Raw genomic sequence first — 18,960 nt, forward strand, 5'->3', positions numbered from 1 at the left:
AACCCTCTGGAAACACTGGCCAAATCCTTGTCCTAACTGGTCTCTTCTGAAACAAGGTCCGGGGAGGTACACGTGCAGTCATCAAGCAGAACTTTTGGAAAGCTCAAATCATCCAGCTGACCTAAAATGGTGGGGCCTGTGAAGAAATAATGCAGAAAGATTCTAAGGTTGGGGTGCCTGGATGGCTTGGTGGGTTGAGCATCTGCCTTCGGCTCAGGTCGTGATCCCAGGGTCCTGGGATCGAGCCCCGCATCTGGCTCCCTGCTCTGCGGGGAGTCTGCCTCTCTCTCTCTCCCTCCGCCCCTCCGCGTGCTTGTGCTCTCTCTCGTGCGCTCTCTCTCTTAAATAATCTAAAAAAAAAAGAAAGAAAGATTCTAAGGTTACAATCGCAAAGAGAGAAAATCCCAAAGTGCAAATTTAGTTCCGCCTTCATTCCACGGGATATTTATACTTCAGATTTGCCAAAGCACACGTGTCTTCATCTGTAACTTTAATTTCAATTATTTTACTTTTCGAGTTCTATTTGGTTCTTTTCCAAATCTGCTTGATGCATCTTAATAATTTCTTGTTCCTTACTCAGTTTCTCTTAACATCTAAGAGTCTGTGTCATAAGAATACATCCTTGAAGTGCTTCTTCCCCTAAGCTTCCCTGCAGGAGGCTGTCACAAGGTCCCGCTTCCGTGGACCGTGGCTTTGACCGTGAGTGCGCATTCCGAGCACTCTACGTGTGGGGCTTTCTTTGGAGGTCTGGCTTGAAGGTGGGTTCATCCAGGGTCGATATGTGGTCATTTCTACTAGTTGCCCAGATTCTACCCGGTTGGCACCACTTTTTAATTTTTATTTTATTTTTAAAATACTCTGTACACCCAACCTGGGACTTGAATTCACAATCCCTGAGATCAAGAGTCACCTGCTCCACCGACTGAGCCAGGCAGGTGCCCAGATGATACCACTTTGAACTATAATCCTGGCTTGAGGGGTTGTTGTTTTTTAAGATCACTCATATGGGGAAGAATTTGGGCTGAAATCCAAGTGTGAGGAACCCTGTTGTAAGTCATCAGGAGAGTCCATGTCCGTCTGTTTACATTTTGCCCTTCCACGGAGAACCCAAGTTTAAGACAGGAATTTTCCCTCAGGGTCCCCCGGGGGGATAGGTCTCAGCCTCATGCATGCTCTGTGTACCTGTGTGTGACTCCTTAACCTGGGTTGATCCCAGACTTCATCTGTCTTCTGGGCCTCTTGACACTGTAAAAACTGAAGCTGTCCTTAACCTCAAGCTTCCAACTTTTGTTTAAATGTTTTAGACTCTGGGGGATGCCTGGGTGGCTCAGTCGGTTAAGCGTCTGCCTTCGGCTCAGGTCAGAATCCCAGGGTCCTGGGATCGAGCCCCGCATCGGGCTCCTTGCTCAGCAGGGAGTCTGCTTCTCCCTCTGCCTCCCCCAGCTTGTGCTGGTACTCTCTCTCTTTCACTTTTAAACAGTTTCTAGTAGGAGGGTACATCTTACACCCTAAGTCTGTGCAAATTTGTAAAATCAACAATTCTCTCTCCATCGACTTGAAATAAAACACAGAGAAAACCACTGTGTGTCATTCTGGTTTTATTGCTTATTAAGGATGTCATTCCATACAGTTTCAGGTAGACAGACTTGGAGCAAATGTACGGGGGGTGTTGAACAGCTGATGGCAATCCGGACGAGAATGTTTCAGTGTTTTACAGAAGGTGGTCAGAGGGGCCACGGCCACCATGACCCCCTACATGTGTACATTTCATATAAAAAGAGTAAAAACAGCTCATGGGCATTTAACTAGCATTATTCTTTGTCATCTCTGAACCACAAGAAGCCTGAACAATTTCAGAATCTTCAGAGCGAAACACAGTTTGTTCCACGAGCAGATGTTGTAGTTCCAGTTTCCTTAAAAACAAGCAAACAAATCAACACAACGAAAACCATGTACACACAACCCCCAGGACAAAAGTTGGCCGCAATCCGGTGGTCTTGAATTTTAATGATTCTGTTCTATTAGTTCAAGATATCAAATGTGATTCAGCTTTTGAAAATCAGATTACACTTCTTCACCATAATTGTATTTACTGTGTAATTCAAATGATTTAACTGAGCCTAATGTAAGCCCAGTAAAAGCCACGGACATAATTTAAACTGCTCGTATGCTAAGAACGTGTCTTTACAAGTTCATTATTCTTTAAAAACTCAGACCCGAGCTGCACAGGTGTAACTGGAGGAACAACAGCCTCCCCTTCTAGAAATATTTATTTGTAGAAGGTTTTTCTAGGGTTTTCCAGCCGGGAAGCAAATGCAGTCACTGGAAATCACACAGACACATCAGTAACTTCCTGGTTACACGACACTAATAGGTACCCTACTCGTGATTAAAAAAAATAATCAAGCCTGTACTATGATTCAGCATTTGAAACACTTCTATGTCTATAACTAGGAAGATGCTCAGGCTGAGAAATCCACGTGGATACTTGAAAAGAAACAAGACTTGAGAGGTGGTTTTATGTTAAACCATTTAGGAGACCTGTTACCACACAACCAAAACCACACAGTAGCAGATAAACAGGAATTTATTAAAACCATTGTCTCCAACAATACAAAAATTAAATATTAAGGCATCTTTTACTCCCATCTTGGTATATGCAGCAAAGAGAAATGTTTTCAGTGGGAACCAGCACTTCTATTCAAATGCTTTTGAATGTATTTGGCAGATTGATTTTTATATTCTCCTATTCCACATACGGCTGAAAACTCTCATGGTCAAATATCATGACCCAAAGGAAGAGTATGAACAGATACTCATTTACTAAAAAGAAGCGGTTCACCCTTGAAAAATAAAAAGGAACTACAAAGAATATTATGTAAAAGTTCAAATATTAGTATTTAAATTTCTCTGGAGCAATTTATGCTTCAGTAATTAAGAGAAAGAAGAGATGAAGACTTTATTAAGACGAGAAGTCTATTAATATGGATCATGCCACAGAGTAACTGTTTACTCAGTATTCTGATCCACTGGGATGAGAGTTTCAAAAGGGCTTCCTACTCCTTTAAAAAATATCACATCCACTAGAACAAGATCATATAAATTCACATTGATTATTTATTATTTCCCATTTTGTCCATTTACAAAGCTCAACCATCTTCATAAAGTATACTAAACAGTAACATTTCACCTTTTATTAAGGCAAGTTTGTGAAAATAATTTAATACAACCAGATCTCTTCATGAACTTTCAGCTTAAAACGTTTTTTACATAAGAAACATACAAAAAAATTCTGTTTTATAAAAAGCCACCTCAATACCAGAAAAGAGTAATGGAAGGATTTTGAACCCAGTTTACTTCTTTTTAATTTTTTTTTTTATTGAACCCAGTTTACTTCTTAAAAGGATGTTCTTCCCTTGTCTTCAATTCCAAGTACTATTCATCATCTTTAGAGCCAGTTTTGCTTAACTATAAAAGACAAAAAAGGACATCATCAACAAGATTAAGCTATCACATTACCAGAAATAAATATTTATAATTGATAGAACAACAGACAACAAGGTTCATGTAATTTAATACCAGCTACAGCGTTCAACGTATTTAACTACTTTTCAACTTCAGGCTCAGCTACTTTAAACATGATTCTTTAAAAATACAACCTCAATAGAGAAGGGGGGAAAAAAAATCCCTTGAGGCTTTCCAAGAAATAAATTGGAACCAAGAACATACAAAAGGTGCCACTTATAAAATGAATGACATTCTTCTATTATTTTCACAATAAAGACTTCAAAAATTTTAAACATTGTGGTTAAAAAAACCACATAAATTAAGTACAGTTTTAAAAATACGATAAAAATCTTAAATTGCAAGTCTTTTCTGATAAAAATCTATAGAATTTAGCAAATGGGGGAGAGGGTGGGGAGTTCCCAAAGAATACACAGACAATTCTGACCAGAATAAAGAAACCCCCAGTGAACCCAAACCCTGAGAACCCCAGAGAATGTGGGAAGCTGTGAAAAGCAGAAACTGTTAAGGGTAGCAGTTCTCAAACATTCTGGCCCCAGCTCCTCTTCCCACTTTGAGGATCTTAAAAGAGCTTTCTTTTAAATGTATATTAAACCTACAGTATTTGAAATTAAAACTGAGGAATTGAGTTCCTGTAAAAATAACAACAGACTCACTCCATGATCACCGAATAACATTTCTTAAATGAAAAGCTGTGTCTTCTAAAACAAATAAAACTTAATGCGAAGAATAGTGTTGTTTTACATTTTTGTGAATTTCTTTATTACTGAGCTCAACAGAAGACAGCTGGGTTTTCACAAATCTGCTTCCACAGTAAGGCAGGTAAAATAGAAAACAGTGAACAGAAACACAGTACAAGTAACTAAGAACAAACTGAGTTTTTGTTTTGTTTTGTTTTTTTCAAGATTTTATTTATTTATTTGAGAGAGAGAAGGAGAAACAGTGAGAGAGCACAAGCGGGGAGGAGAGGGAGAAGCAGGCTTCCCGCTGAGCAGGCAGCCCAATGCGGGGCTCGATGCCAGGACCCCGGGATCATGACCTGAGCCGAAGGCAGATGCTTAGCCAACTGAGCCACCCAGGCACCCGAACAAACTGAGTTAATATAAAAATGCACGTACTTAGATTCTAAACCTACTCACCACCTTAGAAAATTCTGGAAAACACAAGAATATAAAAGCACACATTCTATTAGTGCTCTAATAGAAGAGTATTAGTGATGGCATTATTACACTTCAGGAGCCCCTGGTAAACACCACTGTCCACTTGTGAGAGAACGAGGAAAAAAGACAAACAACACCTTAACATTAGGATGTAAATAGTTTTGACCTTGCAGATGCCCAGAGGCCTCCAGGACCTCCCAGGGATCCCAAGATCATATTTGGAAACTACTAGCTTCGGGTAACAGATTCTGAGTCCAGACCCGCCTACGTGGTAACCTCCCTCCTAAAAATATCTTCGCCTATCTCCCAAGATTACTGGATTATTTCAATCTTCATTTCCTTTATATGTGCTGAAATTCTAATTTATATTAATAAGGACTCTGAAAAACAAGCAGGACACTAAATTTCTGGAGCTAGGCAAGGAGGAGCACTACCACCTTTGGATTAATCGGATTACTTTTTGAGCCCAATTTCTGCTGACGGCTACTGTCTGGGAAGGATGCACTCTCATTCTGAAGCCCGAAGCATTTTAAGGAGGGAAACGACTTAGCTGGTGAGGTACATACAAGCACACCTAGGACAACACGGAGTATCCATCAGGCATCAGTGGAGGGGTGCCTGGCTAAATGAGAGAACGCAGAGAAGCCGCACCCACACAGACATCTTGTGTGCGGTCAGCCCCTTGCCCAGGAAGCGGACAAGAAATACTGCTGCTTTCTTCCGATCGCAGCTCACCTACTCCCAGGTAGTATTTCTGTATTAGGCACAAAGATTATTTTAAACAGTTTCTATAGCAAAGGTACCCCATGGCCCAAACCGCTGACTTGAACTCTAAGAATATACTGTTTATAAATTACCCGTATTTGTAGGTGCCCACTAAAATCCTAATCTTTAACTACCCTTGGATCATATTCATTACTTCTCACAGCAGTAGGGGCACTAATTGGCATGCAAAACTCATCTCATGAAGTCCTACAAAGAGGATTAACTAGGGGCGCCTGGGTGGCTCAGTCAGTTAAGCGTCTGCCTTCGGCTCAGGTCATGATCCCGGGATCCTGGGATCGAGCCCCGCATTGGGCTCCCTGCTCAGCGGGAAGCCTGCTTCTCCCTCTCCCACTCCCCCTGCTTGTGTTCCCTCTCTCGCTGTGTCTCTCTCTGTCAAATAAATAGATAAAATCTTAAAAAAAAAAAAGGATTAACTAAGCATCACTTTAATATATTGGAACCTACCAATAAGAAAAATATTGAGAGAAGGTGGCAAAAAACTTCAAGGTGAAAAGTAAACAATTTTAAATAAGAAAAACAGAAAATCCTTCTTGACAATGATGGGAAACTCCATCTAGGGTTTGCCCTCAAAAAACAGATATGAATTTCTACTAAGAAATCAAAGCATTCCTTTCGATGCCTTGTTTCTTGTTTCCACTCTACCGCTAATCCAGAGTCATAGCTAGGCATGTTCGTTCTTCAGATGTACTTACATAAACAGTCATACTTCACTTATAGCTTAGTTCTACAGATTTTCCATTATTTAAATAAAGAAAATCTAAAACTGAAGGTGTAGGAAAGAAAAGAATGTGAAAGATATTTCAAAAATACTTACATGCTGAAGCAAAAAGGGAAACAGCCATTCCAGTAAAATTCAAAGGTTGAGGGGGGGAAAAATGAAGATATAAATTTCATTATTTGATGGCAGATTGATAACAATATTTTAAAGCCCAGAATATAAGTATTCTATACCTTCACCACATCAACCCAGTTCCATCCTCGAGGCAGTTCTCCTTTGTGATCTAGAGGATAAAAATAGTAACTTTATGTCTAAGACCAAGCAGTAATTTTTAAAGCAATTAATACTCTAACAATAAGCTTTTGCATACCATTCTACACAACAATAGATTAAATACACAATAATAGATAGATCTACACAGTGACATTAAAATTTTAAATCATGTATTATATTAAGCTGGAAAACCAGTTTATCATCATTGTGAACTGAAAGCACCGTTCTCTTCAGGATACTTGCAAAGTAACTCAGACACACTCCCTTTCACATTTACCCTATTTCCATTCAAGACAAAACCATATATTAAGACAAAAACATGGAGGTGAGTTGGAAACTCCAGGAAGAGGAATGAATCAATTTATTAGTTTCATGCACTTGTACAATTCTACCCTTTTTTATAAGGTTACGGCTTTTTTAAGTGAGATGGTTGTGCTACTTTACTGCTTCATGAGGCTTTTTAAACTACGAAGCTAGGCTCAAGACAAGAGTCCTTATAAATCAATGTCTGGCCTCGAAACTCAGAGGAGGCCTGGTCAACTTATTTATTAACTTTCGTGGTCTGATAAAATATTCATTATTTAGCCTAACATTGTTTAATCTGACAGGTCTTTAATCTGTTGGGAGTGCTTGAAAACAAGCTGAAACTTTATTTAAAAAAATTATAGTTTACAAAGCGACTTCATTCTTGTAATAGAATATTCAAACTTGAAGAACAGTTTAATAAATATAAGCGTTTTAGTATAAAAAGGTGTGATTTCCTTTATGCTTGATATTATCTCTATACATCTCATTTTATGAAATCATCAAAATCTGCATTTAAAACCAATACATTAATTTTACACAAGGGAAACAGAAACCAACCTCATGATTCTTACAGGACAGAAGCAGCATCACTGGACCTCAATCTTAGATGCTAATGGCTCTTTTCTACTTTATGCCAATAAGAATCTTATCCCACTGTTTATTGGTTGTCAGGGGTGTGGGGGCAGATCACCAATTTTGTTAACTAAAACTTACCCACGGTCCTTTTCAAGTTTTATTTAGAACGCAAGCTTCAAGTCACAAACTCCTAGACCGTTAAGTACAGAAAGATGGTGCCTCTTAGGTGGGCACCATCAAAACGATGGAGGGGGGGAAACCATAATGAAAGGGAATGATCATAGGTCATTATGTATGAAAGCAACAGGTAATGAACTGACAAGAGATGCTACAGCATTAAAAAAGAGATTAACCAAAATTCTAGAAAACAGATTGCAATGACTAATAATTCACTGCTTCGGTTGTTCATGCTTTAATATTAGGTATAATGGATTCCCACATTTGTTATTTCACAAACTATTGTGACTTCAAGAATGTCTTTTGAGGGCCAACAAAGGGCTGCAATCTTTTCATTCTGCCACACAGGACGTTAAACAAAACATAAGCAAAAAACCTGCCATCCCTTTATAAAAGGGCATTATTTTAAACTTCCTCACCAAAGTAAAAGGGTCAGTTCTTTTCAATAAAGGGCAGCTTGTAACCTTATACCAAGAACACACACACATACAGACGTAAGTATACGTGGACACACTTGTGTATATGTATATAAATATATACATTTCCTTAACTGGAAAAAAAGTTTACAGACATACCAATTTGCAAATTTTCAGGTTAAATAAAGAGATCAAATATTATTGGTGATATGCGGTGGAATTTATAATTCTCTTCTAAAGGTCCATAAAATGACTCTGGTTTAGGAGACGCAGAAATTCTATTCTTAAATCTTATTCTAATTGTATAAATAAATCAACTACAGACAAAAACATTATATTATTATTTTTTAAATTTTTTTTTAAGATTTTATTTATTTATTTGACGGAGAGAGAATGAGAGAGAGAGCACATGAGAGGGGGGAGGGTCAGAGGGAGAAGCAGACTCCCTGCCGAGCAGGGAGCCCGATGCGGGACTCGATCCTGAGACCCTGGGATCATGACCAGAGCCGAAGGCAGTCGCTTAACCAACTGAGCCACCCAGGCGCCCCTATATTATTATTTTTTTTAAAACATTATATTATTTATTGTGCTAAGATCTAATGGTATACCAGACTTCATTTCAAATGAAAGCTACAGTTCAAAAAATATTTAGGCAGATACACATATCTGCCAGAAAGGTAAACAAATAGGAAAATCCCAAACATGTCAGAAAGGGTACAAGTAGGATACACTTTTGTATGCTATTCTGTTTCTCAACCTCGAGACTCATTTATAGTTATTTTGCCACTTACTTACCTTCCCCTCAAACGGTGATCTCTTGTGGTAAAGTAGTAAATATTTTCAATATACGTCTGTGACCCAAGACAGCATCTGATCCCAATGTTCCAAGGATGGAGAAGAGAGAACTACTCTTCTGAATCGAAATACACTTATTAAGCACTCATATCACCCTAAAAAGCAACCTGTCTATCTGCGTTATAAAAAATAAATAAATAAACACAAACCTGTTTTATCTGCCAGCTTACGCTTCTGTGCTTTTGAAAGCTGTTCTTTTTTTTCTTTTTTCTTACTCGATGGGGCTGTATTAGGAGTTTCAACGGAGATGATGCTGCTTATGGGTATCTAGAAGAAAAACAGATAATTCCTATACTAATGCCTTAAAACTCACGGAGTTACACTAAATATGGCTACATCCTCAAACGAGTTGACAATTTTTAGATCTGTGAAGTAAAAAACTCCCGTATTATGCTCTCCGTTTATTAGAGACCATTAGCCATAATGTGCCATTAGCACATTGCTTTCATTCTTCTAAAAATTCCCATAGAGGGACTTACATAATGTTAGTTCCATTGTTATTAACCAGGTCTCTGAAAAAGAAGACCTGATACCAACATTCTGTTGAAGCGCTGAAGTTCTTTTTTTTTTTTTTAAAGATTTTATTTGTTTATTTGACAGAGAGAGACACAGCGAGAGAGGGAACCACAAGCAGGGGGAGTGGGAGAGGGAGAAGCAGGCTTCCCGCCGAGCAGGGAGCCCAATGCGGGGCTCGATCCCAGGACCCCGGGATCACGACCCGAGCCGAAGGCAGACGCTCAACCGACTGAGCCACCCAGGCGCCCTGAAACGCTGAAGTTCTAAGATAATTTTATAATTCGGGTAATTTGCTTGATTTGGAAATTTAAATATGTCTTTAAGAAAAGTCACACGTGCCTACCTAGAAAACCCTGATTCCCTGAAGAAATGAAGAAAATCTTCATGAATGAAGAAAGATATTTTAAGGGTGCCTGGGTGGCTCAGTCAGTTAAGTGTCTGACTGCTGATTTTGGCTCAGGGCATGATCCCAGGGTTGTGAGATTGAGCCCTGCGTTGGGCTCCGTGCTCAGCGCAGTCTGCTTGAGATTCTCTCTCCCTCTCCCTCTGCTCCTCCCCCCGCTCTCTCTCTCAATAAATAAATAAAATCTTCAAAAAAAAAAAAAAAAAGAAAGAAAAATATTTTAATTTGGATTCATGTAATCAGAGTGTGATAGGCAAAATTTAAAATGCTTACTACATGCCAAGCATTGCTGTAAATGTTGTTCATATACTACTCATTTGATCCTTACTACAATCTTTTGAGGTAGATCCTATTATAATCCCTGTTTTACAAAAGAAGAAACTGAGCACAGTGAGATTAAGACATTGGTCCCCTTTCCCCCACCAAAAAAAGTCACATGGTGAGTGGTGCAGTGAGGATTTTCAGGGCCACCTCGTGTGGCCCATAGTCCACCAGCTCTGCTACCACCTTCTACCGCTAGAGAGCTGCCCTCAGTGTTCTTCTGTGTTCTGTTAGGCATGTGGAAGGCAGACCTGCTCAAGTAGAAGACAACAGAGCCGCTGCTCTCAGAAAGCCACTGGCCTGGTTCACAGAACTCAACAGACTCTGACCACGGAAAGCCTTTTAGCACATGACTGGGTGCAGCTCTAAAAAGAGATGCCTGCGGTCATAAAAGGTGATGATGTCCTAAAATACTGTTAGAAATAAAATAATTTTTTTTCCTATTAATAAAGTCTCTTCAAGCTTGCACCAAGTTCAAAGTGAACTGGGGCAAGACTATTGACAACTAAAGAAGGCTCATGAAGAAAGTAATTTCAAATGTATTTTAGCACCACATCAGAAATCCTCAATCTGAGCTTTATGAAGACATTAAATACATTTAAACAAATATTTGGTTCAACACCACCTTAGTTTTTGGTGGGTACATCAAGTATTCTAGTCTTATATGAAGGGTAAGATCTAAAGGATATGATTTCATTTTTCAAGTTAAATAGACACTAAGAAACCTAAAATTTACTGTTCTTATTTAACTCAGATGTAACTTATTTTATTTATTTTTTTAAAGATTTCATTTATTTATTTGAGAGAGCGAGAGAGAGCACGAGCTGGGGGAGAGGCAGAGGGAGAGGGAGAGGCAGAGTCCCCATTGAGCAGGGAGCCCGATGGGGGTGCTCCATCCAAGGACCCTGGGATCATGACCTGAGCCGAAGGCAGGCAGTTAACTAAGCCACGCCACGCCCCTAACTATTTTCAATCTAACACAAAACCTCCTTCCAATTAAAAAAAAATAATAACTAGCAAAGATGAATTAGTAGCAGAGTGAAACCAAAACGAAGCACGAGCTTACTGTAGAATTCACGGGCTGGTGATTCTCCATGAACTGCTCCTTATTGTCCTTGGCATATTCAAACAATGTGTAGGTCATGGCGGTCCCGAGATTGACCTCCACTGCTTCCTGTAACTTGGCTAATATGCTCTGCTTTACAGCCGATGATCTACAATGCACAAGAAACATATTGCTGAGAGAAAAGTAAGAGACAGCATAACAAAAAAACAATGAAAACGGAACACTACTCACATGGTGTTGTTAAAAAAAGCGTTCATAGATATAATTGGAGGTGTTTGGGGATATGTTTCTGTCCAGGAAATCTCTATTAAGAAGGCTTTGGGATCACCATTTTCACCTATCTGAAGAAAAGGGAAATCTTAGGCTTGTAAAAAGTGATACAAAGACAGAATATTTAATTATGACTTTTAAAATGATGAATTACTGCTGATGCTCATGATCAGATCAGAAACGTAGTATTCTGAAAAGTTCAGGGGTACAGGCTGAGACTTGGCAGGGGGTGACGGCCATATTAATAGAACCTGACTTGATGTCCATGGCCTGTCTCTCCAACCAGCCCTCCAGCTTTTTCTAGTATCAAGACTGTCTTACATAAATTTTTGTTTTCATCAGAGCTTTCTGGGGACAAAGATAAGACATCAACTGCGGGGGACAGGAAGAGAATGGACAAAAATAATAATCCACCAACTTGAAAGACCTAATCTTTGCCCTAAGTTTTCTAATTGCCAAATCAGACGAGGCGTTAAAAACAAGTGATTGATATGCATTAGCACAATCCCTAGACCAGAAAAGGAAATGTAAAATTTAGAGAAAAAAGGAAAAGGTAAAGAGAGAAGGTTTAGGAATGCCTTAGGCTGGGTGAGAACTTTCAAGATCTACTGGCTAAGCAACCTTCAAATATACGATACAATGTTACTAACTATAGTCACCATGCTGTACATTACATCCCTAATTTTTTTTTATAACCCGAAGTTTGTAACTTTCGACCCCCTTCACCCGGATAATTTAAAGATGTCTTTTCTGTTTCTTTTTCTCTCCCCAACTTTGCATTTGAAACATTTTAATCTCAGAGAGAAACTGGAATAGGACAATGAACGCTCACTGACATGTATCTTATTCACCAAATACCTTTGCCTCCTTCCACTTCTCTTTCTTTCTATTACAGAATCGCCCCCTCCCTCAATGAGGGCGACTTTTTTTTTTTCCTTTGGTTTTTGTTGAACTATTTGAAAGTCAGTTGCAGCAGACATGATGAAACATCCTCAGAGATTTACAGGGTAAAGTATCCTAAGAATAAGGACATTCTCCTCTAGAACTACACTACCATCGTCACACCCAAGAAATTCAACATTGACACAGAGATATTATCTAATTCGTCATCCATCTAAAAAGTTCCCCATTCATATCCAAAGTGTCCTTTAATAAACCACCTTCTCAACCCACAAATCCATAATCCACTGAGGATCATGGATTACATTTGGTTGTCAAATTTCTTTATTCTGCTTTTATTTAGAACAGTCCCCAGCCACCCGGCCTGCCTTTTAAATATCTTTCATGACAAAAAGAATCTAAGGCCAGTTTTCTTGTAGAATGTCCCCAGATCGGGACTGTTTCCTGCATCCAATTCAGATTAAATATTCTGGTAGGGATACTACACAGGTGATGTGGCCTATTCCCATAGCATCATATGAGGAGGCACATAAGATCTTCTGGCATCATCACTGGTGATACTAAGCTTGATCAGTTCGGTTAAGATGATATTCTTCAAATCTCTTCAATGTAAAGGTACCTTTTCGATTTTGTAATTAACAAGTAATCTGTGGAGTGACACTACAAAACCATGTGAATATACTGCTTCTCAACAACTTTTCAGTCCAAGGTTTTAGCATCCATGAATGAGCCTTGCCTGAAATGATCATCATGTTGGTGGTTGCAAAATGGTGATTTTTCTAATAAAACTACGGAATGATTCATGAGTCAGCATCTCATCCTTGCGTAGGGCTATGCTGATCTCCTCTGTAATATTTTTAGTGTATGTGCTGCTTTTTAAAAAATATTTATTTTTAAACAGCAATAGATTTAAAATTTTTTCACCCCAAATTGTCACTTGATTCACCTTTACTCTCTGACCACCGATTTTTTATTCCCTTCCCCTCACCCTCAATCACAAGACACACCAATATAAGGTGAGGCTTAGACATTATGTCAGATAGGGGCACCTGGGTGGCTCAGTCGGTTAAGCGGCTGCCTTCGGTTCAGGTCATGATCCTGGGGTCCTGGGATCAAGCCCCACGTCCAGCTCCCTGCTCAGCAGAGAGCCTGCTTCTCCCTCTCCCTCTGCCTGCCACTCTGCCTACTTGTGCTCTCTCTCCATCTATCTGTCGAATAAATAAATAAAATCTTAAAAAAAAAATTATGTCAGATAAACTTAGGGACCTGCTGATATACGCCTATGTAAGTTGATGACATCACTGGTTTATGCTTGTGTTTCAAATGCAGAGATAGTGAAAAAGTGGTAAAAGTTACTTGCTCTATGCAATTTTACTAAGTCCTTACTCAAGGTGTGGGTAGGAACAAGGTGCCATGTGTCTCCTACAGTCCGAGGTACAGAAAATACAAAAATAGAGGTAAGATCATTCCTGTCTTCAAGGGAGCAGACATTTAGGTAACTCACGAAACCGCAGCACGATTAAAAGTTTAAAAGAGACAGAACAAAGTATGAAGAAATAGGGAATGGTCAATTCTGCTTTGAAGTCAAGGGAAAGCTAGGAGACAAGGCCCAAATACAGAGGAGCTTGAGTTAGGCATTAAAGGAGAAGTAGGCTGGATGAGGGACGTGAGGTGAGGGCAAGAGCAAATGGCATGTCCACAGGCACTGTATTAAAAAAATGCAGGGAGGGGCGCCTGGGTGGCTCAGTCGTTAAGCGTCTGCCTTCAGCTCAGGTCATGATCCCGGGGTCCTGGGATCGAGCCCCACATCAGGCTCCCTGCTCGGCGGGGAGCCTGCTTCTCCCTCTCCCTCCCACTCCCCCTGCTTGTGTTCCCCCTCTTGCTGTCGCTCTCTGTGTGTCAAATAAATAAAATCTTAAAAAAATGCAGGGAAATGTTCCACAGGCTACTGTGTCTCATGAATGGTAGTGGCTGGGAAAGTCTGGAGAGGCAATCTGAATCAAACAGAAGGGCCTTGAGTGTCAAGCTAAGGAATTTAATCCCTATTCTATAGGCAGGAGAAACCCATGGGGAAACCCTTCTAAACGAAGGAATGGGGTAACTAATTACGTGTTTCAGAGAACCACCTAGACGTCTGCAGGAGGACTACTGGTGAGGTGTGGGGGGAAGCTTCCGACCGAACTGAAAGGGGAGAATCGTTCAGGAGGTTACCAAACCAGTCTGCTAAAGAGGAACTGAGGGGTCTGACCAGGATCCAGGCAGACCTGTACCCTAGGTCCTCTGGCTCTCAACACAAACAAGCTTTCCAAACCTCACGTTTTATACCCTTGAAATCCATCCTGCAGTCACAGCAGAGTATCCCTCCTGTAGGACTTAGTTCTCAATCTCCCACTTGGTAAGGGGTAAGTGGCAGTGTTTGGGGAAGTCTGGGGAGGCAGCTGGATTCAAATCAAAGGGCCTAGGACTTAACCCCAGTGTTAACCTTGGCCATTAAGTTTTTTTATTGTTCTATCCATGGAGTAGTGTAAAGACTGTTGAGCTTGAAAGGGAATTGAGAGGAGCTAAACAGAGAAGAGAGTCTCTAAAGAAAGCAATGATAAAGAATTCATCTTCTGTAACAGTCTATAATAATGACACATAAGGATCACTTATCACATAATTTATTTTAAATGATGATGTAAATAACTAAGTCTCATACAAAAAAACTTTCTCACACCACTACTACTTATAATCATCTGGAAAAATGCTTTATGTTATTTATTTACAAAACAAGATACTGGTACTGTTTCATGTTGAGAACAGTTATGAGCAAACTCCCTTTTAAAGAATATGTAAAAAATATTCACACATATTGATTATATGGAATTAGGAAAATACCAACTTTTCTTGACTATATCATGGGGGGGGGGGGAATAATACTAGACTTGGAATAGAGACCTGGATTTTAATTCTAGTATTTATCAGCATCAGCTGGGAAAGCTTGGGAAGTTATGACTGAGAGACGCTATCTTTAAAGTTAGAAGGCAAGACCATATAATTTCTAAGGTTTCTTCCACTTCTAACATTTGATAATTCTGACACAATAAAAACAAGTTTATTTTAGTTTTTCAAAGTTTCTGAATTGTTTTCAAAAGCTAAAAATAACTGATGTCACGGTGATGAGCTTTCGTGCAAAGGCTTCAGAAAATCCAAAGACGTAACAAATTTAAACCGTTAAATTGATAAAACAAAATCATTTAAAAAATGAAAGCATCTTTAGCAACCTTCAATCTTTTCTAGCAAAGTGGCAAGGGCTCCTAGTCATGTCACATCTTACCCTGTATTGAAATGACACTGGACTTAATTCCCGGAAGCTTTCATCTCCTTCATAAATAGAACGTAGAGCTTCCAGTTCCATCTGAAAAAAGAATGATTCAAATGAGTTTTGTTTAGTGGTATAAGTGGATTAGAAATAGAGGGTCTTTAGTGTCTGATTCAAGCCCACTCAACTATGTAAAACTTAGCTACTCTAGATGGCCTTTGATGTTTGTAATATGTGTATATAACATATATATGTGAGTGCAGCAACACAGTATTAATACTAATACTTACTTTAAAATTACGTGCCAGGCACTCCTAAGCATTTTACAGTGCACTATCTCACTAATTCTCACATTAATCCTGAGAAGAATATCTTATTTTCTCCTTTCTAGCAAGGAGGAAAATAAGTCAGTTTAAAGCAACTCCAGAGCATGTGTCCTAGGCTGGGGTAGAGAGAGCGTCATACCTGGAGATGAGAAATACAAAGCACAATAATTCCCCACTGTATACATGTATTATTTGTATTTGTAATCCTTCCCACAGAATGATATGAAACTTGAAAAACCACTTACAGATAATAAAAAGAACTTAAAAAAAAAAAAAAAGATGGTTAGAAAAAGGTTTGACAAGGATCTATCCAAGATGGAAAAAAGGACTGCAAGAGAAAATGTAACGAATAATCCTTGCCTGGAAATATTTCTTAGAACACTGTGGGCTGACAAATGAGAAGACTCAATCACTGTTGTGATTACTGATGAACAGGTGAAGAAGAGAAACAAAGAAAGATAGTACTTTGGTACATTTTTTAGTTTTCAAAAAGATGCATGTCATGGGGGCGCCTGGGTGGCTCAGTCGGTAAGCGTCTGCCTTCGGCTCAGGTCATGATCCCAGGGTCCTGGGATCGAGCCCCGCATCGGGCTGCCTGTTCAGCGGGAAGCCTGCTTCTAGCTCTCCCCCTCCCTCTGCTTGTGTTCCCTCTCTTGCTGTGTCTCTCTCTGTCAAATAAATAAAAAAAATCTTTAAAAAAAAAAAAAAAGATGCATGTCACGAAAGCTACAAACTAAAGACAGATAAAATTTTAGAATAGATTATTAAAGAAATAGTTTGTGGGGGCCTAGGGGACTAAAGAGTAGCAGTCTGTAAGCCTTGGCAAGCATACGAAAAACAAGATAAATGTAAGCAACCCTTATTAGAGAGGATAACTTGATTGGTACGTCAAGGAAAGGCACAGAACAGTCTACCTGGGTTTCTCTTTCTACCTTCACGTGAAAAAAATACAGGAGTTCAACTGGATTTAAGAACAACCAAGATTAGATTAGAAAGAACCACCTTACTCAAAATATAGTGCTACTCCTCCTGCCCTTAATCCTTTCCTGTATTTTAACTAACGAGTAGGTCAGGAACAAAAATTGAAGGCAGCCTTATGAAATTGATGAATGACAATTTGATGGAACAGTGAATTATGCTGGTGGCTGAATATGAATTCAAAATGCCCTTGAAAAACCATCTAACGAGATGAAATTTTATAGGTAAGTGGAAGAACTTGTCTTTAGATCCCTAAACATACAAGTAGAGGATGAAAGACAAATTGCTTTGTACAGAAACTCAAAGGGTTGTAATTGAGAGTAACTAACTGTAGAAAACTGTGATGTCACAATTTTAAAACAGGACATTAGTAAACTTAATCTGTCCACAGACACACAATTTCAAGACAATGAAGGAACAAAAAGAATGGACATATGGAAAAAAGCTAAAAGGAATCATTTAGTATAAGAAGAGGACATCTGAAAAACGGGGCAGAAAACTGATTTCAAAGATCTGAAAATCAGTCATGTGGAAGAAGAATGGAATTCTATTGTTAAAATGGAGATCCTTGGGCCCCCCAGGAATTCCAATTCAGTAAATCTGAAATACAGTGGCAGGCACCTGTTTTTCTAACAACCACCCCGATGATTCTAAGGCAGTGCTCCATGGGCCAAACTTCGAGAAATATGTGATAGGCTCCATGCTTCACAGTAAGAATTTGTTGGTGCCTCGACTTAGAAACTCACTTGGCAAGAACAGTTTAGAAGGGATTTCACCAGCTTGTTGGACTTTGGGTCCTTTTAAGGTAACTTCCATTCCAGGGATTCTGTCACATTTATCTTGTAAAAGTGCTAACTTTCGACAAATATATTTTAAATGAAGAGTGAATTACTTATCTAAGAGACTCGGATTCTAGTTCTGATTCTACCCACATGTTCACTGTGCAGCCCTGGGGCATCCACTTTACCTTTGCAAACTCTTCTCCTCATCTGGACACATTACACAATTAGACGGCTCCCCTAGAGATGACCTGTTATCATTCCCTGATCGTATGATTCAATGTCAAAGTGGCATTTCATGAGAAAATAGCTGAGCATAAACTCTACGATTCAGGTGGTACATGCATGCACAAAATAGCCTTAATTTCCATTGGACAACTACCAGATGGATAAATGCTTCCACCAAACAGAAAGGCCAGAAATCGGAGACAGTGTCATTATTTTCCTCCACCGGAAATTTAACTAACTCAATTAAGTCTCTCCCTACCAGCCAAGAAATTTAAAAATTTTAAGGTAATCCGATTCCAAACAGCTTAACTCCGTACACAAGCGCTAAACAAGAACACTGGGGATTTAAGGCGAGGCAAGAGCACTGGGTCGCCTACCAAGGACACGCATCCTTATTATTAAGGAGGCGTGGGGCCACTCCCGGGCTTGCAAAACTGAAAACTACAGCGGGAGCGGAGGCAGAGGCGGACCTTTCCCGTTCCCGTGTGCTTGGCCTCTCCTCGCACGACACCCGTAAACTTGGGGCACCCTAGCCAGGCTGTCCGCTGTAGGGGCGAAGGCACGTGCGGGGCCGCTCGTCCCGGTGCCGGGTCCCAGCAGGGCCCCGGGGGCTCAGCCGCCGTCCCTCGGAGCCGAGGCACCGCGCCGGCGCGGGGAAGGGGCGTCCAGCCAGGGGGACTCACCTCTTGGTCCTCGTTGGCACTCATCGCGCCGGCTGCGGGACGCCCCCCGGGAGGGCGTCTGCGACAACGCGAAAGGGAGAGCAGTGGCCCCGAGCCCGGGGCGTCCCCCTTCAGAGTCCTGGGCTGCGGGAGCCACACCCCTCGCACCGCGGACGAGAGTCACGCGCGCCCCCGGCCTCCGGGCAGCGCGAAGCTGCCTGCGGGAGGTCTGTGGGCGGGGAGCCCGAGGCCGCCGAGGGTGGGGCGCCGGGGCGACTAGGGAGACGCTGCAGGGCGGTAGCGGCAGAGGCTCCGCCTCCTCCTCCTTCTCGCTTTTCCTATTGGCTCCTTTTCTCCCCACCCCTATTTCCTACGGAAATGGAGCGTCTTCCTACGCTTTGTGGAGCCGCGTTAAGTT

The 18,960-nt window shown here is 40.5% G+C and overlaps 1 protein-coding gene and 1 pseudogene across 3 annotated transcripts; both read right to left on the bottom strand.

The window, feature by feature from the left end:
- Nucleotides 1-1,581: 1,581 nt before the first annotated feature.
- Nucleotides 1,582-18,801, bottom strand: RWDD4 (RWD domain containing 4). 3 transcript variants are annotated; one of them, XM_081807409.1, is made up of 8 exons: nt 18,564-18,801; nt 15,585-15,665; nt 11,330-11,439; nt 11,099-11,246; nt 8,942-9,059; nt 6,423-6,472; nt 3,401-3,468; nt 1,582-3,362 (listed from the first exon to the last, which is right to left on the bottom strand). In XM_081807409.1, exons 1-7 carry the CDS (start codon nt 18,585-18,587, stop codon nt 3,436-3,438), a joined length of 564 nt encoding a protein of 187 aa, XP_081663535.1. In that variant the 5' UTR covers nt 18,588-18,801; the 3' UTR covers nt 1,582-3,362; nt 3,401-3,435. The 3 variants fall into 3 exon arrangements, with proteins under 3 accessions (XP_081663535.1, XP_081663540.1, XP_081663529.1); XM_081807414.1 differs by having other exon boundaries at nt 1,582-3,351; nt 3,390-3,468; XM_081807403.1 differs by having other exon boundaries at nt 1,582-3,468.
- Nucleotides 13,053-13,153, bottom strand: LOC115943483 (U6 spliceosomal RNA; annotated as a pseudogene).
- Nucleotides 18,802-18,960: the final 159 nt, after the last annotated feature.

This window comes from Leptonychotes weddellii, chromosome 2 (genome assembly GCF_054177405.1).
Source record: "Leptonychotes weddellii isolate Sample4059 chromosome 2, ASM5417740v2, whole genome shotgun sequence".
Taxonomy (NCBI): domain Eukaryota; kingdom Metazoa; phylum Chordata; class Mammalia; order Carnivora; family Phocidae; genus Leptonychotes; species Leptonychotes weddellii.

Coding starts and splice junctions, on each gene's coding strand:
- RWDD4 (XM_081807409.1), bottom strand. CDS start 18,587: ATGAGTGCCAACGAGGACCAAGAG. Junction 15,666..18,563: donor GTGCCAACGAGGACCAAGAG/GTGAGTCCCCCT, acceptor TTCTTTTTTCAG/ATGGAACTGGAAGCTCTACG. Junction 9,060..11,098: donor ACCAGCCCGTGAATTCTACA/GTAAGCTCGTGC, acceptor TTTTTCTTCTAG/ATACCCATAAGCAGCATCAT.